Source organism: Pholcus phalangioides, unplaced genomic scaffold, assembly GCF_987345545.1.
Source record: "Pholcus phalangioides strain wild (caught in Gottingen) unplaced genomic scaffold, Ppha-v1.0 ptg000015l_1, whole genome shotgun sequence".
NCBI classification, from domain to species: Eukaryota; Metazoa; Arthropoda; class Arachnida; order Araneae; family Pholcidae; genus Pholcus; species Pholcus phalangioides.
In genome coordinates, this window is record NW_028301608.1 from 35,704,292 (window position 1) to 35,730,473 (window position 26,182).

The window sequence follows — 26,182 nt, forward strand, 5'->3', positions numbered from 1 at the left end:
TTCAAGGACTAGTGACGCATTCTGGTCAAGTTACGTGCCCTTTAACTCGTAGACTGGGGTTACTTTGAAGTCCGCGAAGTCCTTGATTCTAATAAATACAAATGCTCTACATAATCTGATGGCATATCAGCATCTGATTACGATACTGCATAAACGATTATGGGCCACATTTGCATTTTGCACGCAGCACATGGTTTCATTTTGATATATTTAAATTCGAGCTCATTCCTTTCTCTTGTACGTTCAACTCTCACTCTTTTTTTTGCTTTTACTCCCCCATAATCCCTCTGTTCAAATGCGAATAAGTTCAAAGTACCAACCAGCACAATGTCCAGTGGCGAAAGAGGGAGGAGTTGTTTGGAAAGGAGAAGAACGAGATGAAATCATTTCCAGAAAGTCTCAAGGTCCGACCAAATCTTATAAATGGCTGACCTCACTGACCTCCGAGGAAAGAAAGAGGAAAAAGGCATAGTAGCACTCCTCAGAGCTGGCCTCCGTTGGTTACATTTACTACACCAAAATGGTTCGTGCGCTGTGCATCACTTCTCTGATTGTCCTTGCGACTTTGATCAATGTCAGAGCTCTTCAAGGTAAAAAAAAAAGAAAGGAGATATCATTTCTCTGAATTTTATTAATTACTGTTAATCCTATTTTTAGAATTGTATTATTATGTATTTAGGGCTTGTTTCTCTAATGAGAAAATCATATCACTAGAGATACGTAAATTTCGCAAAAAAAATATTTCCAAATCAGAAATTTTTCATTTATTCGCAAAAATAAAAAAATTTTCAAGTTAAAAACTTTGCATTTACTGGCAAAAATATTCTTCAAATGAAAAATTTTGTATGCATTCCTAAAAACGAACTAAACCAACAACACAATTATTTATTATTTCATTATTTAGTTACTTGGCCAAGTACTAGAGTGCACTGTAAAGTACTTAGTTGAAAGTTCTAGAATCCAAGTGTGCAGCAAAATTACTACCTATTTTCGCTTTCAAAACTATAAATTATCAATATGTCACGGAAAATTTGTATAAAAATAAAAGTTTTCGCATATAAATTGTCAAAAATGGCAAATTTCGCATCCATACGAAAATTACGTATCCCTTCATATATTACTACAGTTATTATGTACTTTTGTACATTGTGACAGATAAATTACGTTTTTGATCTTCAAAGCAAAGTATTTTAAGGTTTAGTGTACTTTCAAATGATTAAGAATAAGAACAGCTAAGAAGCTTCAATATACCGTATAACCTCGATTTAACGAATTTTTTCAAAGTCCCTCTTGTCTATTTGAACTAGTACATGCGGAAAAACGTGTCTATTTTTGCGTCAATATCAAGCTTGTTAGCAATTCATTATTAATCCTTTCATCAATGTGTCCAAAAATATTTCGGTCCTATTCATAATGCTGGTCTTTTCACACAGAATATAGCGTAGCAGGTCCCGTGGCCAGAAATTTCGTTCGGGGGGGGGGGGAGAGAGGGGAACCAAAGTGATAGAACAATAGATTTTTGGCCCATCTTTTTCCTTTCTTTTTCGGTAATTTTCTCACATTTCGGAAGAGGGGGGGGGGCAACCAGACCCCAAGTCCGTCCGTCCCCCCTTCCCGCAGCGTAGGTTATAAAAAGCTCAACAAAAAATAATTCTTTCTCATTTCTCGAAGACAGGATTCTTCAGAGTTAGCCCCTTGGCCGTTGTACTTCGACCGACGACTTATTCGTGATTATGTAGATCAGTGTTTCATAATCTTTTCTTCTCAAGTCGTACCTTTTGTACCATGTATTTTTCTTTTTCCCCTTTGTGTGAACCAGAGACTCCTCCATCTTCCACTTAATAAATTGATATCTGAGTAAATTTATAGTGTACAAACATTTCATAAACAAGATGGATTTCTGGACACCTCAGAGACTAGATATCCCATCACCCTCCTTCTTATTTATGGGTGATATACGGGTAGCCAGTTCTACCGGATTCTAAAAGTAGTCGAAACTTTTTCCGGCGTGTTTCACTTAAATGCATTTTTTTCTCCAGAGGATTCCGTAGTTCTCCTTCAATCACCTGCCATGGCTTCTCTCCTAGTTGATTTTCACCTGAGGCGACCCCCGCCCCCCCCCCCAAAAATGTCCCAGGGCTACAAGAAGGTCATATGGCTCAAGGTTGACAACCACTGATCTAGATCACTACTCAGCGAGCGAAAATATCGATTGAATCCGATTCTTTAAATCGGCTGCAACATGGGCGGAGATACGGGGGGGGGGGCAGCGTCAAAGGTGGAGTCTACAGATCTAATGTATATGCGTATATATGAATTGACATCATCATCATCGTGCATCCCCCCAGACTTCCAAGTCTATCTCCACCTATAGGGGGCAACTGTAACTTCATTCTTTATCTGATTTGTTTCATTCACTTTTAAGTATTACACATTTTTATAGCTCTGTTATAGTATTTTGGTCAGGTACAGCCAATTTTTAGTAAAATATTCAGTGGAAGTTTGGATAGTGTACATATATATAAACCAGGACATTCATAACCCCTGGGTTATAAAGTTTCCATTGCGTAAGTTCCTTCCAGTTTGAAATAGCTGTAATGATATTTATGGTCAATTTGCTATTATAATTTGTTTGCCATACTTAAGAAAGACTTGCGGAAAGGATTCAGAGAGAATTACAATTATCAATTTTGAATTATTCTCCTAGTGAGACGAACTCAATTAATAGATGTTTAAATACACGATAGGGTGAAAAGTTATGGATTAACCCCTTTACGATCACGGACGAAATATCTCGTCCAAACCAGTGGAAGAAAATTATTCCAGCTATCCTCTGTTTCCTTTATCTCTTTCCTTATATCATCGTGAAACTTCATTGTAATCCAATTGGACCGAACCCTCCTGTTTAGTGATTTCCCCCCACCATTATAATGCATATGGGAGGGGGGGGGTGACTGAAACGCGCTGTAAGCGTGTGACTGACACCATAACAGGGCTCAGGTTAGTGAAAGGGGCAAAAGAGTGACCTAGAGGTTATGCAAGAATATACGCTATCAAAAGAGCGACCTAGAGAGTGAGGCACCGCTTTAGTAACAAAAGATTGACTAAGAGTGTGCAAACATGTGAATGAATAACCCTTTCAGCAAAAATGTGACATGTTTCATGCAAAAATGTGGTGGTTGATTTTTGAACAAAGAGAAAAAAAAATTTACCTGAAGGAGTTAAAGGATTGTGTAAATTTTTAGTTAGAAATACGGTGAATATTAACTTGGGGGGGGGGGGAAGGATTTCATCCGAGGGCAAGCACTTAAAGTTGAACTTTCGGGGAGTGTGTAAGATGGCTTCCAGGAGGAGGGGAATTTTCCCTCCGGGGGGAAAAGTGTGATTAATTTAGCAATAAAACTCTGGGGGGGGGGGGGAACTGCACGTGAATATGAACATACCCTGTATCATCTTGGCTAAAAGAACAGAAGTGAATTATTTCTTTACAAAAAAAAAATATAATAATAATAATAATAATTGAAAATTTGGAAAAATAATAATAATAAAGGTTTGCTGATATTCATGTTTCTCTCTCTCCAATGTATTTTTTAGCACCAAAAATGCAAAAACATCTTGAAAATTCCGAAAAAAATGGATGGTCGGGTCTGAGAGTGTTAAAAGCATGACCCAGAGAGTGAGAGAACAAAAAAAAAGTGACTAAAAGAGAATGTGAAAGCATTTGAGCGACTAATGAATGACTTAGAGACCGGGAAATACCTAAGGGGGGGGGGTCTATAGCAAAGGTCGACAAATTCAGAGGGGTAGAAAATTTGAGGAATGGGCCAAGATACTGTAATTAGATTTGCATAGGAGAAGGGTGGCAAAATATTTATAGCCCCTCTACCTTTATCCAAGTACCCGACTGATAGTTTTTTTGTTTATTTGCAGAGCAAGAAATTGATTTAGGTCCGTCTGACTTGTCGACAGACATCAAAGTTCTGCAGAAGAATATCACCGACCTGTGGAATTACATATATGAGCTTAGAAATGCCATGTCGGATCATCTCCTCCATCTTAAGCAGCACCAGATTGAGATGGCTACCGTTTTACATGATCTGACGCACCACTCTAGTGGCGGCGGCAGCGGCGACCATCATCATCACGGTTCTGGTAAGGACACGATATTTCATCTACTTCTAACAACATACAGTATGATCATTAATAGTAACGTTTAATCGAATGTCTATTCCAAAATTGTTTCAGAAAACCGTAATTGGTGATACGGAGTCCTAAAGGGTAATGATAACCCGTCAAACCCCCTCCATCAAGACTCTGCCAATTCCTGTTGCAGTAATGCGCTTTGCTATGACTTTCAATATACAATAAGATGGGTGAAAATACTTCACCTATAATACCCAGGGTTTTGTTTTTCTTGAAAGAAACAAGATACATGATCACACTGCAAATCAGTGTATACCCGAAAATTTTTTATCCAAAACAGATAATTGTTACTGAAAACCGTAATTGGTAAAACGGGGTTCCAATGGATAGTTATAATCCATCAAACCCCCTTCATCATGACTCTGCCAATTCCTGTGCAGTAGTGCGCTTTGCAACGATAGTTAGATTCTAATAAGGTGGGTGAGTGAAGACGTAGGTTCACCTGAGACCCAAGGGTTTTTTTTTTTTTTTCTTTCAAAAGTTTTCAAATCTTCATAGACCTGGCAACACAGGTCGAGGCATGTGTAGAAAATTTTTTGGTCTTTTTAATCGTGCTTTGTGTCTACTGTCGTATGATGAAATCTCCGCAAGGTGTGGAAATTCAGAATCGTTCAATTTATCAAATAAGTTCTTTGCATATGACGTTACATCAGCCACTCCGGAATCACGTCTGATATTAACGTTTCTAACGTACCAAGGTAGTCCGGTGTATCTCCTCAGAGCGATGATATTCATTTTCTTCGAGAACAACCAGACAAGCGCAGCATACAGAAGAATCGGTCTAATTGAAATAAATTCAATTGATATAAAAATATAGTTTTTTAAAAATATACTGATCAATAAGACATTTTCACGATAAAAAGACTATTTGCCGAGATGAGATAAAAAAAGCTCAAATAATAGTTGTTCGATATATAGAAGCAAATTACTTTTCTTTTGTGTTCGATATATGCAATATATTTTGCCTGATAGATGGCAGCACACATATTTATTAGTTTGGATAATTACTGAATTAGTTTCGGTATTTACGCGAGGATAAGTTTCGGGTTTCTATCCACAGAGGGCCTTCCGAAGGAGCGTTGGATGGCTAATTTTATTTTATGTTACAGTTGACACCACTTATTAGAATCGCAGATAATGTTATCATTCGGGTATTAGTAACATTTTCACTATGTACGGAAAGGGCTGTATCATGACGGGGTAAAAATTCGTTTGTAGTTATCAAGACATCGGTTTGTGTTATCAATTTTTTTTCAGTTTTTCTTTTTGCATATTTTGGAGCAAAGATTGGGCTAGACTCGTTGTTTTTCGGGCGCGCGGTGGCCCAGGTCGATAAGATACTCGCCTAAAGTACTAAAGGATGTTTAGAGGTGTCGCGAGTTCGATACCCGGTTCGTCCTTGTCAGAAAACTTTCCTGACACAGGGGTACAACAGAAACGGCGACATGACCGCAGAAAAAATTGATACCGCAGGGAGCCCCCATCGAGAGGTTAGCGCACTAACCTCTCGATGAGTATAAAAAACAAGCTTGTGCCGTTCGGAATCGGCAATAAATTGTAAGTCCCGGTCTAATTACCCCTCGTGTGCTCAAAATGACCGTGGTGCGACAAAAAGGATCAAAATGACTTAAATTTTTTCCCTGTGAGATATCGTTGTTAATTTGTCTGACTATGTAGGAGGGGTAAGGTTGTCTTATCGACAGAATATTCCGCACTGTGGTTCACAATGTCCTAATTGGGCCGTAATAGCAGCTGTGATCCATGTCCGCATGAAGCTGCTTTTGCAATGGCTTTCCTATAGTAAAGGCATGTTCAAGGTTTAAAAAAAGTCCCTTCCCCTTCAGCTCATGGCCAGTTTCTTTCAACTAACACACACACTATAAGAAGTATTGCAATTCGTAATACACACACATTAATCAGTATGATCATCGAACTTACAACTGTGGTTTTTTTTGGGTATAGTTGTCAATCAGTTATTGTTATCCGAAACCCTGAGTCCCGATGTGATCAGATCAAGCGGCGTGCACTGTATTTAGATTGTCCATAAACATTTTGATTTTTGTAGTACGCGACAACCACATTCTATTAAATTTTTATGGAGATCAAACAGATTTTAAATGCAGTCAAACTTGATTATTACGACCTCGGTTGTAATGACACCTCGGCTGTAACGCCAATAATTGGCTGTCCCTACAGATTCCCGTAAAGAATAATTGTTATGAGTTCATTGCTCATAGCGTCGATAAAACTCAACGGCCTTGGATATAACGACAATTTTCCACGCTTTGCCTCCCGTAGAGAGAGAGAGAATGTTTGTCTCTTGTCCTATTCATACCTAACAATAAAAAAAAGGGGTTATTAAATGTTTTGGTGGTTCAACTTGATCATCGGTATGACCCGTATACTGAGAATTTCTGCATTGCCCCATTTTGACCGAATTTTCTTAAAACTTTCCCGTTTTTCAAACGTTTTACTAAAATCAGGGAAATAGAGATAATTTGCATAATTTGTGAATTTCTTTTTTCATATTTGTCATGTTTAGCTTCCCCCCCCCTCCCCCCGTGAAATAGATCTTATGCCACTGTATATTTACTGTACGCAATTTCGCCGAATTCGCACCATTCCGTATTTACGATCCCAATTTCCCGCATCTTTTTTAAATAAAAAATTTGGTCACCCTATTACGAATGAAATAAATATCTCACATATAATATTTGATTGCATCTCATTATAGTTTTTTTACCTAAATGATCTTGAAAGCGTCAACCTTGGTTATAACGACAAAATCTCGCGGAATGTTCGATGTCGTCATAACCTTGTTAAACTGTCGTTGGCGTATGCAAGGGGGGGGGGGGGGGTTGGGGTTCTAATGTTAGTGTTATAGTGTTATTTTGCAGGGAAAAATGTAACCTCCCTCCCTCCGAGAAAATTCTGCTTACGCCTGTGTAAACTGTATATATACATTACTTAATTTTCATCAAAAAAAGTCTCAAGTTTTGGTCATCTCCAAGCTCTACCATATATGCTCAAATCGTGGTCTGCGAAGGAAATGTGGGGTCCTTTGAGCCGTCCGATACGATCCGTGGATAGCTAGCTCTGATATGAATATTAATTAAAATTGGTAACTATACAGTAGATCAATAATGTTAGAAAGGGACGGCTCAGGAGAAAATTCTCACCCGTGCGAAACGTCTTTCCGGCGCGCTCCTCTGGCTTATAAGCCGCACCAGTAAAATTATCCCGAAAACTCACAGATTTGTATACGCCAACGGTTCTCCGTGGAGCCCTTGGGGTTCCGTGTGCACTTCCCAGGGACTCTGCAGCCATTTACTGGAAAAAAATCAGTAAATATGATAAATAAATCTTTTTAAAAAAAAGGTGCCTATCAGGCTCCACCATAGAAACTATGTAATAAAAAGGGCTCCGCGAGTCAAAAGAAGTTGAGAACTACTGACATTCGCAATGCCGTATGCATGAAAAAATTTGTTTTCTCTGCACATATTCCATCCAATATATATAAGACACCATAGTTTTTATTTTGTAGACGCAACATTTTTTTCTAAAATGTTCTGCAATTATTTTTCTTTCTTACCTCTGATTTCGCACCACTCTTATATTGATGCCCCGTGTGGTGGCCGAGGTGCCATAGGACTCGCATCGCGAGGTCCCAGGTTCGAATGCCACAGTGGTGGTCGGCTGAAGTTGGCTTTCTGTGGTTCTCAACTTCGAAGCGCAAATGCGAGCCAATGTCCCACTTAAAAAGTCTCATCACAGACAGCAACGAGAATACAGCAAATACAAATATTCAATTATTACACTTCACTCGTAGTTCGGCAGGCAGATGGCAGCACTGTAACAAGCATCACACCAAAAACAAACTTCACGTTAGGTTCACAACACATACACACTGTATTTAGATTGTTTCACGGTTCAAACGTGAACTCATTCGCTGTAAGTTCCACAGAGGAATATTGACGAAGTACATGTGTAGTTTAGTAGTAGTAGTGGTGCCCATGCAGCTGCACGCACGAGACGTGAGGCCTCATAGAGCCGCCCCTTATGTTCGATTTTTGGAAAGTCCAATGGTTCAACGGAAAATGACTGTTGCTTAAAATTTTTATTATGACATTCAAATTCTCAGCTGTTTGTTAGTTGCACCCACGAGCGTGCTGCCAAATCACTTAAGGTACCCGAGACAAAAACTTTTGAGTGACCCGTAATTATTAAAAGGTTTGCATCCCTGGACCATATAAATCTTCGACTATTTTAATGAATTGCAGTAGAATTGGGTCGTAATTAGTTGGGGCTTTTTTTGGCTGGGACTAATTCTCGTTTCTTACACGCACACAGGTGGAGAAGAATCTCACGGTCACATGGAGGACCACAGCCATAACCATGGCAGCAGTCACGAGCATAGTGACGATCACCACCATCACGACGACCACCATCAAGAAGACAGCCATCATCACCATCACGAAGAACCAACTGCCGGTTCGCATAGTCACGACGACGGGCATCACGGACAGAACAAAGATGACGATCACCATCATCACGATTCGAGTGATGACCATCACCACCATCACGAATCCAGCGATGAACACCACCATCATCACGAGGAGTCGAATGAAAAACACGACAGCAAAGAGCACCAGCAAATGCATCAACAGGAGGAAGTGGCCGAGAAAGTCGTCGTCGCCACTAACGCCACTCGTCACGACCACCATCACCATCATCACGGCATGGACCCTTTGAACATCTTGGACAACTATCACGGACACGGCCGTTCATTCAGCAGAACGGCTCGCAACATGACTTACATTCCCAGGAGTAAGTTCCATATTTTCATTCTTACTTGCATAATTTATGGCATACATGATCAACACGTGGCCCGCAGGCCACATGTGGACCTCGGAGTCATCTGATGTGCCCCCAACATCAGACCTAATTTTGTAAAAATTAACTAAGTGGCACATTCCCAGATTACTTAAGTGACCAGCGGTGCAGTTCCACATAACTTGAGTGGCCCGTGGCATATTCCCAGATCATTCAAATCTCTCGCGGCACATTTGTAGATCACTTTAGTAACCCGTGGCACAGTTCCAGAACACTTAAGTGGCTCGCGACATATTTATAGAACATATATATATATATATATATATATATAGAATAACCTGCAGAATATTCCAGATCACTTAAGTATCACGGTGCTGTTCAAAATTCCTTGATTAAGGTGCCAGCGACATGTTTTCAGATCACTTGAGTGACCCACAGCAGTTCCAGTTTATTCAAGTGGGCTTCATCACATTTTAAAATCACTTAAGTAAGCTTCCCAGATCACTTGAGTGACCTGCGGCACAGTTCTAAAATGCTTAAGTGCCCGCAGCATACTTATCACTACGGTGCAGTTCTGGAGCACTTGAGCCACCCGCAGCTCACTTCCAGATCACTTAAGTGACTCTCAGCACAATTAGAGGTCACTTAATTTACCCGCGACACGTTTTCAAATCATTAAACTTGGACTGCATTCCTTTAAAGGTTGAACAAACACTCTTGATTTATGACGAACTCAGGGCCGTCTTAAGAGCATCGTTGGCCTCTGAGCCAAGTAATTTTTCTGAGGCTTTCCCTTAACTGGCTAGAAATACCCGCTTACCAACAAATCCGCTTCCTTTCGAAAATTTGAACAAGATTTCATTTTCACGAGGTCCCCAGGCTGTTCCCTGATGGGTCAATGCGTTGAATTCGGAAACACACTACACTGATGGGACGTGCTTATCACGTCGCATCAGTTTAGCGTGTTTTGGCCTTAAGACGGCCCTGCTTGTGTGAACCTTCATACGAAAGTACGGAATTGGTTTAAGAGAATTTAATAAAATCAATCTTTTTATTTTTATAGTATCTGAATCAGAATTATACAATTTTGCCATTTGTGACGTCAAACCGAATACAGCTATTGCGTCAGAGCTGCAACAGGACGTCAGAGGCCAAGTGTCTTTTTGGCAAAATGTAAGTAATTCACGAAGAAGTATATTTATAAATATTTTGATGGATACGAATAATTTTTTTTGTTGGGAATAATTCTTGTTTTATCATCATTAAAACAAAATATATATATATATTTATCGTATTTTATAGAAACAAGGTGGCCATCTTGGCGTCCACGTCCGCCTTTCCGGTTTCCAGATGGGCGGCCACGATCACCACCAGCAACAGCAACAACATCATCATCACGGAGGTATGCCCGATGTCACGGCACAAGACACGGAGAACACGGTGTCACACAAGCACGGATTCCACATCCACGAACTGGGTGACCTTAGCAACAGCTGCCAATCCACTGGACCCCACTACGTTCCTAAAAGCAGCACCAATCATGGAGGCCCGAACTCACCTGAAAGGTATTTTACACTTTTTTTATACACTTTATACGGGTGAGTGTTTGTTAATTGTATTTTTTCAGACATTGTAAGAAGACAGCAAGATTCTCAATCAAAATTAACCCGTTTAAGTGGATTTGTCAAGACAGAATTCGGTGCGAAGCAAAGCAATTTACAGGGTGATTCTAAATCCACCGGACAAGAGGTGATAAAAGACAAAAACAAGCACTTTTGACCACAGAATGTGTGGTTGAATCACAATAACAAAGGCGATAGAGGTTGTTTTTAAGAGAATGCACAACAGCACTTCACTAAAAGCAAACATCATATTTTTCCGACGTATTTGCTGCTGTGGTGGGAGTGGTCATAGTGACGGGCTCGCATCGCGGGGACCCGGGTTCGAGCCTTGCCGCAATAGTGGTCGGATATGAAGTTAGTTTCTTTCAGTTCCCAACGTCGAGGCGCAAATGCGAGCCGATCTCCCCGTGATAGATTTTCTCGGTTTGAAAGAAACAAAAAGACGTATTTGCTGCGATGTGTGTTTGTGTGTGCGCGCGCGGCCGGGGATTGTAATGTGGTAGGATACCTCATGGTGAACTTGAGTAACGCAAAATCTACCACAATTCATTGTACCGCTTGTCACCGCAAGGATCAGAGGGACGATGGGGGTGATCACTTTTCCCAAGAACTGAATAATATTGAGAAAAATTGTTGGGTCCCGTTTATTTTACAGGGCAATCAATCAAACAAACCTACACAATAAATAAAGGTTACGCTCTCGTTAAGTTAGTACATAATAGTGTCGCACAATCGACTGACGGTTTTCGAAATGGGGTAGCAAGAAAACGGTGACAGGTATTATAGTCATTCTTGCGGAATATAAATGTGCGAAGTCAGTAATTTCAGCTATATACGTCATTCGTGTTGCAAGGGGTTGTATAATTATTGAAATAAAAAAGAAGAATTATGTGTGGACACCCCGTGCCCAAAAACCAAATTAGAAAGTTGTATTTAATGAATATTGATTGCGTACTCTTTGCGTGTCACATTTTATGCGTTATGTCGAGTTTTTCGTGATACTGCGCCATCTGTTAGTAAAATAATTTCGAAATTTTTTAATTCTTTATTAACAACAACCAAGAAAAACTCTACGCCCTGATGAGCATTTAAGTTCAAACTGAACTTGTAGAAGGGTCATTCGGTGGATTTTTTTATTACTTGTTAAAATGTATGTACAGGGTGACTTTTTTCATCCACCCTGTACATATTTTTTCGCCCTTTTTTAATATAACTCCATCAGAACGAATTTTATTTAGCGGTTGTTATTTCCGTGTTTTCATTGAACGATTGATTCTATCGCCTTTGAATTTTGAAGCTAGTCAGTGTCATATGTGCAGGGGGGCGAGGGTACTCAGATGGCTGTGGCCCTTTCGTGGACCCCACAAGGGGTGGGCTGACAAGGCTCCAGCCCTGGGACCCGGGATGATTTTCATCATTTTTTTGTTTTTTCACGCTTTTTTCACTATTCAATATAAATACATCCTATACTGTATAGTTATCTTGTAAAAGGCATATTTTGGCGGATCAAATTTTATTTTTACCCGTTTGTTGGTTACGGACAGAAGTAACTAAGAATGGAATCATTTTTTCATTGTTAATAAGTTTACAAAATTGAGACATTCAAAATCAGGGAATGACTAAGAATGAGACTGCTTCCGTGTACGTACATAGAGATTTATTGTTGCGCAGAAAGAAATTTCCCTATTTTGAGATTCTGTGCGCAGAGAAACAACTTTAGTGAGGTGAAATAAAAGGCAACATGCCCTCATATGAAGAAAACAAATAAGAGGGAGAATTCTATATGTAGGAAAATATAGAATTTTTCCTTTCCCCGCGAGCATCTCTGTGCTCACCATGCCCCCCCCCCCAACCTGGAGCCAGACCCCCTTAGACTGAGATCTTCAGTGGGGTCTCCTTAATATTGAGTTTATAGTATAAAAACACCGACAACTCAGATAAACACCCTATGATTCAATGATTAGCATCATGATTATTTCAAGCATTTGCATGATCATTGCATTTGCACATGCCAGAGTTCTTGCATGGGTGCTCTCTCTCTCTGGTGATGGTTATTATAAAAGCTCTTGATTCATGAATATGCCTCCAATAGGATGACAGGGCTCCAACTTCTTGAGTCCTATCTATGAGTTCAATCAAAGGGCACGAAAACCCATGCCCCCTCCTAATCCTGCAGTTGGGCCCTCTAAATTGAGATCTTTTGTGGGCTCCCAGGTAAGACTTTTCACGAGCTCTCTCTATTATGCAGTTATAGTATGAAAAACAAAAATATGGGAATAATTGGACTTTGGCTCCGGGTTGGAGCTGTATCAGCCCTACCCCTTTGTAGGGGTCGTGCGGAGGACCTCAGTTGAATATTGGTTACACGATAGGATCTCGCACAATGATTTATTACAATAAATATGCATATTAAGAGCAGAGACCCCTGCGCATGGGGGGATAGTGTGACCGTCCCCCCCCCCCCAAGCCAACCGAAAACTAAAAAAGGAGTTCAATATTTAGGTTAAAAAATTAAAATATGAAAAGAAAATTTGAATGATGATAACTCGAAATTTCTCTGGCAGACCATTTCTGTGCCCTCCCTAAAGCCAAAAGTCGATCCTGCGTACGACCCTGATTGAGAGGTGGTGCAAGCCCCCTTTCATTTTGCCCTGGGCTATGATGCTGTTGGGAGGGCAGTAGGGACAAACTCTGTTTTTTTGGATAAATATTCAAAAATTTGTTCAGTGAAATAGCTTCATCATCAAGGGTTCCGCAAGAAACTCTTTGTTGGAAACCCCTGACTTAGAGCGTGTGCAAGCTTATGAATGGCCAAAAGAGTGACCTCTAAAGTTTGCTAGCACGTAAGTGACCTAGTGTGTGAGCATTGAGGTGACTAAAAGATTACGCAAACATGTGAGTGAATGAAAGAGTGACTTAGAGCATTGGTCTCCAACTGATGTTCCACGGAACCTTAGGGTTAGACAAAAGCTTTTCAGGTGTTTCACGGCATCAAAAGTTGTAAAATGTTTCATTGGTATTACGATGGAAATATCTGTATCATCGGAGAAATATTCATGTATATTTGGGTTCCGCGGAACAGTCCCGCATCCATTAAGGGTTCCACGTGAACTGGGACATTAGAAACCTATGAGTTAGAGACATAGGTTATTTACAGTGGCGGGAGCTAAGCGGGCTAAAGCCTAGGGCGGCAAATTTGAGGAATGAGTGCTTAAGAAAACTGGACTATAATAGAAGGGTGAGAAAATTCTTGTATTTCACATGCGGCAAAACTCTAAATCCGTCTCTGAAGCCAGTTAAAGTTTGGACTCACCATAACGCAAATATGGCAGGAAAAACCTACTATTGTCGAATCCCGTTTTAACGAATGCCGTTATAGCGAAAATCTCGTTTTAACGAACACTTTTCTAATTCCCCAGATAAGCTTACATAGGAATAATGCTGAAACCTGGAATTCCTTTATAACGAAGTGATTTCTCTGGTCTCTTGGAGTTCGTTATAAAGGGATCCGACTGTATTTAATTACATTGACGCTTACAGAAAGCGCGCAGTTTTGAATGTTTACCAGCTCGAGCACTTTCATATTGTATACATAACCATGACCTATCTGGAGATGCAATTTTTGGATTAAAATTTCAAGCATGGCGTGTTGTTTGCGTCGAATTATCATCAAGGGACGGAAAGAAAAAAATTTCATAATAAGTTACATTTCATATCATCGGGGAAAGAAAGAGAAAAAGAAATCACGGTGATCGTCGCTCCCTCTCTCAATTGCAGTATTTGTTATCAGAGACATACGAGAACGCGTTATTTATCTCCAACGCAAATATTATTGAGAGGTAGGTAAACGTTACATTTTTACGTACTATCTATATTTATATGCTGAGCTTATCTATTTCGGTCTTCTGGTCACAAGCATTTGATGTACTAAATATGAGACAGAGCCAAAAGGAGATGAAGCTTGTGATTGCTGTTGTAAAACGTGACTGCAATATTCGCATATCAGTAGGGAAAGGGTTCAGGCACATCGAAATGATTTAAGTCTACATTTTTAGTAGTTCAGTTACCTTGTTGGACCACTTGAAAAATTGCTCATAAATTTAAATTACATAGTTAATAAATGTATTTAATCTTGACACTGACATACCATACATCTTTGGATTTCATTTAAAAAATACATATCATTTCGCAGAGGTCATAATAATCATAGCCCGTTTACTTGGGAAATGAAAAATTCGGTTTCATTCACTCCGCAATAGGGAAAAGTCGCAAAGGATCATGGCACCGCAAAAATCCTCATAAGGCCAGTTTACATGGGAAATAGAAAAAGCGGGTTTCAAACCCGCTTCAAGAGTTTTCACCAATCACTGCTCCCCATTTCTTTTACTACGAAGGAAAAAAAATCGTCAAGCGGATGCAAGAACTCCCAATGCTACTGCAATGTTGTACATGTAAACGGGGCTATAGAAGAAAGTGTGAAAATATTTCCCCCTCTTTCCTCAATCCTTTTTCCCTACGAGGTGGAAAAAAATTCGTCAAGCGCATGCAAGAATTCACAATATTGCGCATGTAAACGGGACTAAAATTTCAAAGTGTATAGACAAGATTGATGGGCAATAATTGACAACTTCGCTCAGCTTTAGCATAATTTTTGGTGACAGCTGACAATATCCCGTATTTTTCTCAAGGAAGTATGGGTCAGCTTAATTATTAGTCAATTAATTGCAATGAAACCTCGCTACAACGATATTCGATTTAACGATATAAAAAAATCACTCTACAATAAAAGAATTTTCAAATATTGTTTGGAATTGCTTATAGTCCAGTGCAGTGATTCTCAAGGCTTGCGTTATCAACATTTGTCAGAGGTGGTGGAATAAGCTGGAGATGTTGATGCTTCGAAAATATTCTTTTTTAGACTATTCTTAGGGGAGCCGTAGATAAACGTTGACTAGGGCAAGGAAAGTGTGAGTGATAAAATTGTGAGAAGTACTGATCCAGTATGGAGCGCTTGAAAAAGCCAACGATAGTGTTAATGAGCGGAATTACTACTTTTTATGTAGTGCCCAAAATGAGTGATGCAGTTAATTTCCTACACGGGGCTCTCTGTATAGGAAATATCTCTACTTTATCAAGTACTCATCAAGCTGAATTTTATTAATCAACTACTCAATTACAGTTCTTGCAGCGAATAAATGCTTATAAGGGCATTTTCTGGTGGTAATACCAACACTGATTTAGAAGAAATAACAACAGTATCAATTTGGTAACGCGCGAAGATAATGCTGCCTTTCGATAAACCTACTATCCCTCTACAACAGAGGTCTTCAACCTTTTTCCAGTCGCGAGCACTGCCTGTATAGGCGTACACAGAATTTTCTCGGGGTGGGGGGGGGGGGAAGGTTCAAATTTTTCTTCTTCATAAGGAGGGGTTTTTTAAGTTTTTTCCTGCAAAATAACACTATAATCTCGGCCCCCCCCCTTGCGTACACCAATGACTGCCTGTGTCCACCATCAAAAGAATAGCACCCTCTTCATCAAGTTCAACATACGAATGGATGAAATCAGGATGATTTGATGCAGAATTGCAACAAAAATTGCGTTCTAGGATACAAAATCCTAGATATTCATCTCGCTTAACACCTTATTGGTGAGCAAATGGGTTTGATAACTTGCAGACTAGAAGCCAGTATCAATTTTATTGAGTTGAGTTCACTCGCTCCGGTGGATTTGATGAAAATATATAAAATGGAAATATGTGTGGGGGAATATATACAATTAGGGATCACCCTTGCCATCTCGCTTAGTACCTTATTCGGTGAGCAACATGAATTCTACAATATGAGTACGTTTATTCATGGACAGAAAATATACAATAAATTTTTTTTCCTGAATTTCTTCGTTGATATTTTTCAAAAAAAAAAAAAAGATTAGAAAAATAGAAAACGTATTGAAAATACATCCTAGTATGATTTCGGCCAGTAAAAGATGAATACAGTAAAACAATAATTCTCACTGCTGGTTTTCGATTAGTCTTTCGTATATTTTGAGGTGTCCAAAGCTGGTGTTGGCAGGGCTACGTCAGCCCACCTATGACGCCATTTTTTTTTCACACATTCTCGTCTTCTCTTATGAAACTGACTCTTTATCTATTCTTTCACCGGTTTCCCCGTACTCCCATTTCAAGATTCAAGATAACGTAGTAAGATGATACTCTGGTGTTGCTGAAAGGCAAACTAAATAAAAGAAAAAAGTGGAAAAATAATGACCCCGAATCCTGATAAAAGAAAATATTATTTGGTTAAGTCTCAATTTTCTTATTTTCAGAAATATAAAGAGGTCTGATACGCTTCTGTCTGAAGAATAATAATAATTTTAATCATATTTTCATTCACGAAACAATAAAAAAGGGGTTTCTCCGTGGGTAATATTCGGAATTGTATATAAACATTTAATAGTGGAAATGTTATCAGCTTTTTTTCGGTCAAGGATAGTATTTGCATTAAAGGGTTACTTGAACGTATCTTTCGAGATAATCTCAATGATTTATTTTTGAGAGTCCAATAAAGTTCTTCATCTACATTTCTAATGAAACTGTCTGCGAGATGAGCTAGAAAAAAGTTTTATATTTTGCCGTGTTTGAAACTCTTTGTATCATTTTTTTTCTGATAATATTCAGATTAAGAAAATTCCTTCAGGGTTAAAGTTTAAAGTTTGTGAAAATTGTTTATCTGAATTTTTTCAGCACTACTTTTTTTTTTTTTCATATTTGTGGGGTTAAGCTTTCAAGTCTTTTCGAAACGTTTAAATCTTAATGTCGGAAAATTTCCGAGAGTTGTTTTCCTCCTCTCTACATTTTATCATCACTATATTTGCCATCTGCCATCAATTTTCGAGCTATGAGTGAAGGGTAATGATTGAACAAAATTGTATCGTTGTAGGCCTGTTGCTCTCTATGGCGAGACTTTTTTAACGGGGAGCTTGACTGGCATTCACCTTGGTTTTCCTGCTACCTATAAAAAGATAAAATCTTGCTTAGCAAAGTTGAATAGTCTTTACTTTGAATTTTATTTCCGATTCCCTCAATTTAGCGCGATTTTATAAATCTGCGAACACGTAAAAAATTTCAGCTGTTCTCAAAAAATGACACCGGCAGGGAATCAATTCTTTCTAAATAAAAACGTATTGCAGATTAGTTATATAGTCATATTTTGTACTGAAATGACACTAAAAGATGTACTTTCTAGAATACCAAAAGAAAAAACGAGAAACTGGTTTAGTGGATTTTTTGACCATGTATTTACTATATGTATTCAAATATACGCTCTGCATCATGGAGGGTTAACTATACTGTGATGTACTAACTACATAGCTGTGCATACAAGTATCCATAGAGATGAACTTGCATCCAGCCCATAGGTTTGAGCCCCTCCCCCAATATTTACCAAGATCTTCATAATACCTATAGAAATATCGGGATTGAGGCCTCTCTCCCAATATTTTTGATCCCTCCCAATATTTCTAATAACTTTGCGCGCGCCTATGCTTGAATGAGGTAGCTTTTCACCGTTTCAAACACTCCGACTACATAAAGTCGAACTCTGATAAAGCTTCCCTAATTTAGTGCCAACCCCTCTTGAGGCTAGGAATTTTTTATGGGCAAATCTTCCATATATATAGAGACATATACACATTACATGGATACGGGTTCAGCCATATGATTCGATATAACGCCAGAATTCTTCGAAATAAATGATGGCGTTACATTCTCGATTCTAAATACCTCACATGCAGTATTTTAGTTATGGATGCATAAGCATGCATTCGCAAATTGTAGCGCTTTTATTAGCTTGGCATGCACGTTATTTTTTATTTTCAATTTGTTCATATTCAATGAAAAATTTTGTTATTTGTTGCACAGGCACGTAGGAGACCTCGGAAACATTGAATGCGACAGCAACGGAAACACAAACATTGTTTTTAGTGACAGGATGGCCTCGCTGACGGGGCCGTATGCCATCATTGGCCGCTCATTAGTGGTGAGTAATAGATTATTTATAAGTCAGTTTTAAATTTAATTAGGTTTACTTAGTTTTGTTTCAGTAAGAATAAATTTAGACTTCAACTGTGAACCTGCTAACTGCCTACAACGCTCGCTTACGTCGCAAGATGACCATGACCCTTTCTTCATTATACTAAACTCAACAACAACAAAAGACATGTGAATTAGGGGCCGTTCAATTATTACGTAAGCAAATTTTTAGCCATTTTTGACCCCCTCCCCTCCCCGTGAGCAAAAGTGAGCAAAACTCTGACCCCTTCCCCCCGCCCCCTTGTCAGCTAAATTTCGTCATCAGCACTGCCCCTCTGAATCCTAACTCATATTTTCATAAAGGGTGGTTGATGACGTAAGCATTATCCAAACACCCCCCCCCCTCATCGATGATGACGTAATACTGGAACGGCCCCTTAATAATTAGACATGTTTATTTATTTATTTAATAGACATGTCTATTAATTAATAGACACGTATAATTCGACTGAAATAACGAAGAAAAGTAACCTATATGGAAAATTACGGAGTGCACAATAAATATTTTTTTTTTAAATAATGGATCTTTGACTGATGCGAAGCATTCAGGAAAAGGTAGCGAAGAAAATTGACAGCAGATGTGAAATGATTATTACTGGTGTAGTGGTTTTAAACCTGCGTCGTGAATTCAGTGGCGAAGGGAGGTCGGATGTCTAAAGAAAAGGAAGACATGAATTGGCTTTAACATCTGAAACAAGTTTGTAACTGAAATCTGAGCGAGACAAAAACAAAAACAAAAAAAAAACTTTAACACATAAATATTAATCATAATCGAAATTTGAGTCTTTCCAAACATTCGATTCTTCTGGGAAAGAGTAAACTAAAAAAAAAAACTAGCAACATGAGAAGAGATGTGTAGGATGAAAGACCTGAAATATGTATCTCTGCATCATTGTACATGAAGAGCAACAGCGAAAAGTGGGGGAAAAAGGTAGAGTGCATAATATATTGAGTTACTAAAAACTGATATGTACTACTGTATTTTTTGGGAGCAGTGCTAGTGTTTTTCGACCATAGGTACGAAATTTCCTGCGAACGTCGTGGCATTTATGACATTCAAACAACTTTTTTTTATAAGCGCACCGGGTAAAATACTTTAATTATTTATGAAAAACGTTAATATGATGGTATAACAACACACGCACAATATTTATTCATTTGCAAAATATACAAAATTAACAAGAAAATATTTTTTAATTCAAATTTCAATATTTTATTCAAAAATATTTTTTTAAATTATCGGGAATTCTTAAGTTTATTCAAACATATTTAAAAAAAATTATTAGAAATTTTAAAATGTATTTTAAAAAATTGTTCAAAAAATTTCTAGCGAAGAAAAATATTTCGCTCTCCGACGACTTCAATTACTTATTACAGTAGAACCTCTCATAACGGACAATCCCCGTAATAGGACACTTTCCGTTAACGGACATTTTATTTTAAAACGGCGTCAATTGGCTTCAACGTGTTCTACCTACCACCAATTAGCGGAGAAAGTTTTCGGTCCTAAAGGTGTCCGTTATCGAGAGGTTCCACTAGATAATTTTTACGTAAATTTTAATTAGTTTATGTAAGATAAAATTAATGATCTCTCGGACTCATACGTACGTGCAGATAAAGTAGTGTAAACCTGACAGTGATTCTCTAATGGTAACTGGGATGCCCTGGGATTTGTCAGAGGTGCCACAAGGTATCTTCGAAAATGTGCTGACATACTGAACTTGTTAATATTTCTATTATGTTTTATTTTTTTTTATTTCAAATACACACACAATCAGACATAAATACGAAAAACAAAAACACAGTACAATATAAACAAAAAATAGAAAAATGAACACACACTTTATGACCTATAGGGATTTTGCAATCCTTCCATCAGGTCTCGATGAGGCACATACTTGCAGTTACAATGCAACAAACTTGGTGTTGTAGAGTTGCGTTGAGAACATTGCGTTCGTTAATCTTATCTGAGTTAATTCAGGCGTACATAGTGAGAGATCACAATGTATATATTTTTTATTTTTTATTTTTTACAGTAAATGAAACTCACTGAAATATATCTGCATAATTTAAGTTTTTAAAACAATTGACAGAAAATGTCTTTTATGGAATTTGTAACGTTAGTTATATTTTTAATTCCATAAAAATAGTTCATTATTTTTGGAGCTGTATAGGAGTAGCTTTTTTTGAAAAGTGTTTTATTTGTCTTAGTGTAAATTTTATAATCCTGTACAGATAATTTTGCCTGAGTGTGGCATTCTATTTTATTCAGATTAGAAGAATTTATTATGGGATCTTATTCTATTGTATGTGTTGTTCAATTGATATATGTTGCTATCGTATGCTCCCCCCCCCCCAAGAACAAATTCCATAATTCACAATTGAATAAATCCATGCATAAAATACATCTTTGAGAAATTTTTTATCAACAATATATTTAAGTTTATATAAAACAGCTATAAAAATTCTTACTTTTTAATTACTTTCTCGCAATTATGTGATTCCCAACAATTGTCTCGTGGTGCATCCAGGGTGCCACCAGAGTGTCTCGAGCTCACGCAGCATCATCGTCCATATTAAAAATTGTTATCCCTGTTAAAGGTTGACACGAACGAAAAACGTTTGGGAATCCCTGTCAAAAATATCTTCATTGCACCAAAAAATGAAGTGTCGTATAGAAAATCTGTGCTGATGAGGTAATTCTCAAACTGAGGAAATTAGAGATGTAGAGAGTACTAAAAAGATTCTTCACCCATACATCTTATAAAAAATAAATAAATTTAAAGGAAGCAATTCAATTAAATAGAAAAGAAATTTTCCTTATTTTCGAATATAATGAATTCGAAAATCATTACATAGGTGTTAACAATTGGTGTTGTCAGTCAAGATCAGTGTTATCCGAAAATATAACTTTGAAGAGTAATTTCACTCCTCTCCAAAATTTTGAGGGGTATTTTTTTTCAATCAGCGAGAAATATGTCTACTAAAAAATTAAAATTTGAAGAAGCCGCATTACTCCTCAACGGAATTTGGAGGAGTGAAATTGAATTTCGATGCGTGAATCACGCATCTACATGCGTATTGGCGAACACTGTTCAAGATGCCAACTCCACTTTTTTTCCCCACGGTAAGGTATTCAAAAGGCTCTAAAGAAAGTTCGAAATTATATCTAATTCAGTTTTTATCTATTCTATAATATAAAATCACAAACAAACTCGAAAAGGGCCTGTTGCTAAGCAACCGAGTGACGGAAGTCTGTTACGGAAGTGGGTTCGATTCATATATCGATATTCACATTCATATATCGATATGATATCATATATCGATATTGGGTCGATATTCACATATCGGGACCCATTTGACCCATCGGGACCATGTTATGTGCATGTACCAAGAGGCTCCTACATCCTACAGCAGAGCCCTTAGGCTGGAATTTAGATTTCGAGCCCCCAAACCAGCTTTTCAGGGGCCCCTCTGTGATTAATTTATAGTGTGAAAAATCAAAAAGTGATAAGAATCGTTGTGGCCCCTGTCAGCCCTTCCTTTGTGGAGGGGGGGGGGGAGGTCCATGCCGAGAGGTATATATATGTATAATATACACACACAACAGCAGTGCTCCCAACACAGGGTCGGGGTACCCGGGGAAGATTTCACGTATAAGTAAAAAGTTTTCATTTCCAGGGGCCCTTGATGGATCTCATTGTTTTCTTACTGCTTTAACGTAGAAAAATTTCGATAGCGGAAGCAAAAGATATATCCAGTCTGGGGCCCCACCAAAAGTAAGCGAATTGGTGTCCCGGGTAATTGGTTGGGGGGTCCTGGATTTTATTCGTTGGTAAAACGAATACAAATGAAAATTTTTCATGGCACTCGCTCCGGGGGATGACCGACAAGCTTCCAAGTCGGGGGCCCCATGTTTACAGGTTTCATTTTGGGTGCCCTGGATTTTATTTGTTGGTAAAACGAATACAAATGAAAATTTTTCATAGCACTCGCACCGGGGGATGACCGACAAGCTTCCAAGTCGGGGGCCCCATGTTTACAGGTTTCATTTTGGGGGCCCTGGATGAATCTCATTCTTTTCTGTTGTAGAATTTGCAACAGCGGAAGCCCGAGATAAAGCCAGTCTGGGGCCCCACCAAAAGTATGCGAATTGGTGTCCCGGGTAATTTTTTGGGGGCCCTGGATTTTATTCGTTCGTAAAACGAATACAAATGAAAATTTTTCATGGCACTCGCACCGGGGGATGACCGACAAGCTTCCAAGTCGGGGGCCCCATGTTTACAGGTTTCATTTTGGGGCCCTGGATTTTATTCGTTGGTAAAACGAATACAAATGAAAATTTTTCATGGCACTCGCACCGGGGGATGACCGACAAGCTTCCAAGTCGGGGGGCCCCATGTTTACAGGTTTGATTTTGGGGGCCCTGGATGAATCTCATTCTTTTCTGTTGTAGAATTTGCAACAGCCGAAGCCCGAGATAAAGCCAGTCTGGGGCCCCACCAAAAGTATGCGAATTGGTGTCCCGGGTAATTGGTTGGGGGCCCTGGATTTTATTCGTTGGTAAAACGAATACAAATGAAAATTTTTCATGGCACTCGCTCCGGGGGATGACCGACAAGCTTCCAAGTCGGGGGCCCCATGTTTACAGGTTTCATTTTGGGGGCCCTGGATGAATCTCATTCTTTTCTGTTGTAGAATTTGCAACAGCGGAAGCCCGAGATAAAGCCAGTCTGGGGCCCCACCAAAAGTATGCGAATTGGTGTCCCGGGTAATTTTTTGGGGGCCCTGGATTTTATTCGTTCGTAAAACGAATACAAATGAAAATTTTTCATGGCACTCGCACCGGGGGATGACCGACAAGCTTCCAAGTCGGGGGCCCCATGTTTACAGGTTTCATTTTGGGGCCCTGGATTTTATTCGTTGGTAAAACGAATACAAATGAAAATTTTTCATGGCACTCGCACCGGGGGATGACCGACAAGCTTCCAAGTCGGGGGGCCCCATGTTTACAGGTTTGATTTTGGGGGCCCTGGATGAATCTCATTCTTTTCTGTTGTAGAATTTGCAACAGCCGAAGCCCGAGATAAAGCCAGTCTGGGGCCCCACCAAAAGTATGCGAATTGGTGTCCCGGGTAATTGGTTGGGGGCCCTGGATTTTATTCGTTGGTAAAACGAATACAAATGAAAATTTTTCATGGCACTCGCTCCGGGGGATGACCGACAAGCTTCCAAGTCGGGGGCCCCATGTTTACAGGTTTCATTTTGGGGGCCCTGGATGAATCTCATTCTTTTCTGTTGTAGAATTTGCAACAGCGGAAGCCCGAGATAAAGCCAGTCTGGGGCCCCACCAAAAGTATGCGAATTGGTGTCCCGGGTAATTTTTTGGGGGCCCTGGATTTTATTCGTTCGTAAAACGAATACAAATGAAAATTTTTCATGGCACTCGCACCGGGGGATGACCGACAAGCTTCCAAGTCGGGGGCCCCATGTTTACAGGTTTCATTTTGGGGCCCTGGATTTTATTCGTTGGTAAAACGAATACAAATGAAAATTTTTCATGGCACTCGCACCGGGGGATGACCGACAAGCTTCCAAGTCGGGGGGCCCCATGTTTACAGGTTTGATTTTGGGGGCCCTGGATGAATCTCATTCTTTTCTGTTGTAGAATTTGCAACAGCCGAAGCCCGAGATAAAGCCAGTCTGGGGCCCCACCAAAAGTATGCGAATTGGTGTCCCGGGTAATTGGTTGGGGGCCCTGGATTTTATTCGTTGGTAAAACGAATACAAATGAAAATTTTTCATGGCACTCGCTCCGGGGGATGACCGACAAGCTTCCAAGTCGGGGGCCCCATGTTTACAGGTTTCATTTTGGGGGCCCTGGATGAATCTCATTCTTTTCTGTTGTAGAATTTGCAACAGCGGAAGCCCGAGATAAAGCCAGTCTGGGGCCCCACCAAAAGTATGCGAATTGGTGTCCCGGGTAATTTTTTGGGGGCCCTGGATTTTATTCGTTCGTAAAACGAATACAAATGAAAATTTTTCATGGCACTCGCACCGGGGGATGACCGACAAGCTTCCAAGTCGGGGGGCCCCATGTTTACAGGTTTGATTTTGGGGGCCCTGGATGAATCTCATTCTTTTCTGTTGTAGAATTTGCAACAGCCGAAGCCCGAGATAAAGCCAGTCTGGGGCCCCACTAAAAATCTGCGTATTGTGTCCCCGCTACTGGATGTGGGGCCCTGGATTTTATTCGTTGTAAAATTGATAAAAATGAAAAATTCTCACAGGGGGGTGTCCGACAAGCTTGCAGGTCAGGGTTTCATGGAAATGTTGGCAGGTTGTAATTCGGTGCCCCTGAATGTATCTCATTGATTTTTGTGGTTTAACATTGTAAAATTTGCAACACATCGGTAGCCCAAGATATATCCAGTGTGGGGCCCCACTGAAATTCAGCGAATTGAATCTGGGGACACCCCATGGGGAAGTTTTCTGAGGATACTTGATGAATCTCATTTGTTTTTTGTTGCTTTATTATTATTTTCATTAAAATTCGCTTCTTCAGTAGGCTGGTGCTTTCACACGTCCCTTTCCCCTTTTCCATAGCACGCTGATGAAGTGGGACGAAATAAACAAGATATGTCCGGGAGAGAAGTGGGGGGGGGGGGTTGGCCGCCAAAGGCGGCAGGGGGGCAGAGCCCCCCTAGTATTGAAATAAATATGAAAAACGATAATATGGTAACATATTGTGACCGTAGAAGTTCTCCTCAATAGAAACGACAAGAATATAGAGATAATCGTACTTTTTTGTGACGAAATAACAGATATTTGTATCTGTTTAGTTTTTTTTATATGAAATTAGAAGATTCTATTTTTTTCTATGTACATTTAATTATAATTTTTTTTTAATTTCAGATTCATGCCAACCGAGATGATCTCGGAAGCAACGCCGACGATCCAGAAAGTTTGCGAACCGGTAACGCAGGGACCCGAATTGCTTGCTGTATAATCCAGCGGGTGGATAGGCTCTCACTCAGAACGCAGAAGTCTTTGAAATTAGCCAAGCAGTACAAGAACTGATTCTTTATGAATTCAATAAAAGTCACTGATATATATTTTTTTATTTTGCATCAGAAGTACGAGTATTACAGGAGAAAAATGTTATACTGTGTTCGGAAATCGCATCACATGCTATATAATCGGTAAAATGTAAAAAAAAAAAAATTCTGAATAAAAACATTCAATAATACGTAGATAATACGTTTCATTAATGCACAATTCAATTCGCTTAAAAAAAAAATACTTGACGCTGATACGAGGTAACAAAATTATTGAGATAATAAAATTATCTCTACGATGCCTATTTCCTTTTCAGTAATGCATCGAATGACGTAAGAGTCGGGATACATTTCAAAATTTCCCAAAATCGTAG

The 26,182-nt window shown here is 39.2% G+C and overlaps 1 protein-coding gene across 1 annotated transcript; it reads left to right on the forward strand.

Annotated features, from left to right (window-relative positions):
- The first annotated feature begins 139 nt into the window (after positions 1-139).
- On the forward strand, positions 140-25,999 carry LOC149075921 (uncharacterized). Its single transcript, XM_089243434.1, has 7 exons — positions 140-590; positions 3,931-4,152; positions 8,554-9,030; positions 10,100-10,209; positions 10,339-10,601; positions 18,580-18,697; positions 25,666-25,999. The coding sequence occupies exons 1-7, from the start codon at positions 521-523 to the stop codon at positions 25,828-25,830; spliced, it is 1,425 nt and encodes a 474-aa protein (XP_089099560.1). The 5' UTR covers positions 140-520; the 3' UTR covers positions 25,831-25,999.
- The last annotated feature ends 183 nt before the right edge of the window (positions 26,000-26,182 follow it).

Coding starts and splice junctions, on each gene's coding strand:
- LOC149075921 (XM_089243434.1), top strand. CDS start 521: ATGGTTCGTGCGCTGTGCATCACTTCTCTGATTGTCCTTGCGACTTTG. Junction 591..3,930: donor CAATGTCAGAGCTCTTCAAG/GTAAAAAAAAAA, acceptor GTTTATTTGCAG/AGCAAGAAATTGATTTAGGT. Junction 9,031..10,099: donor CATGACTTACATTCCCAGGA/GTAAGTTCCATA, acceptor TTATTTTTATAG/TATCTGAATCAGAATTATAC.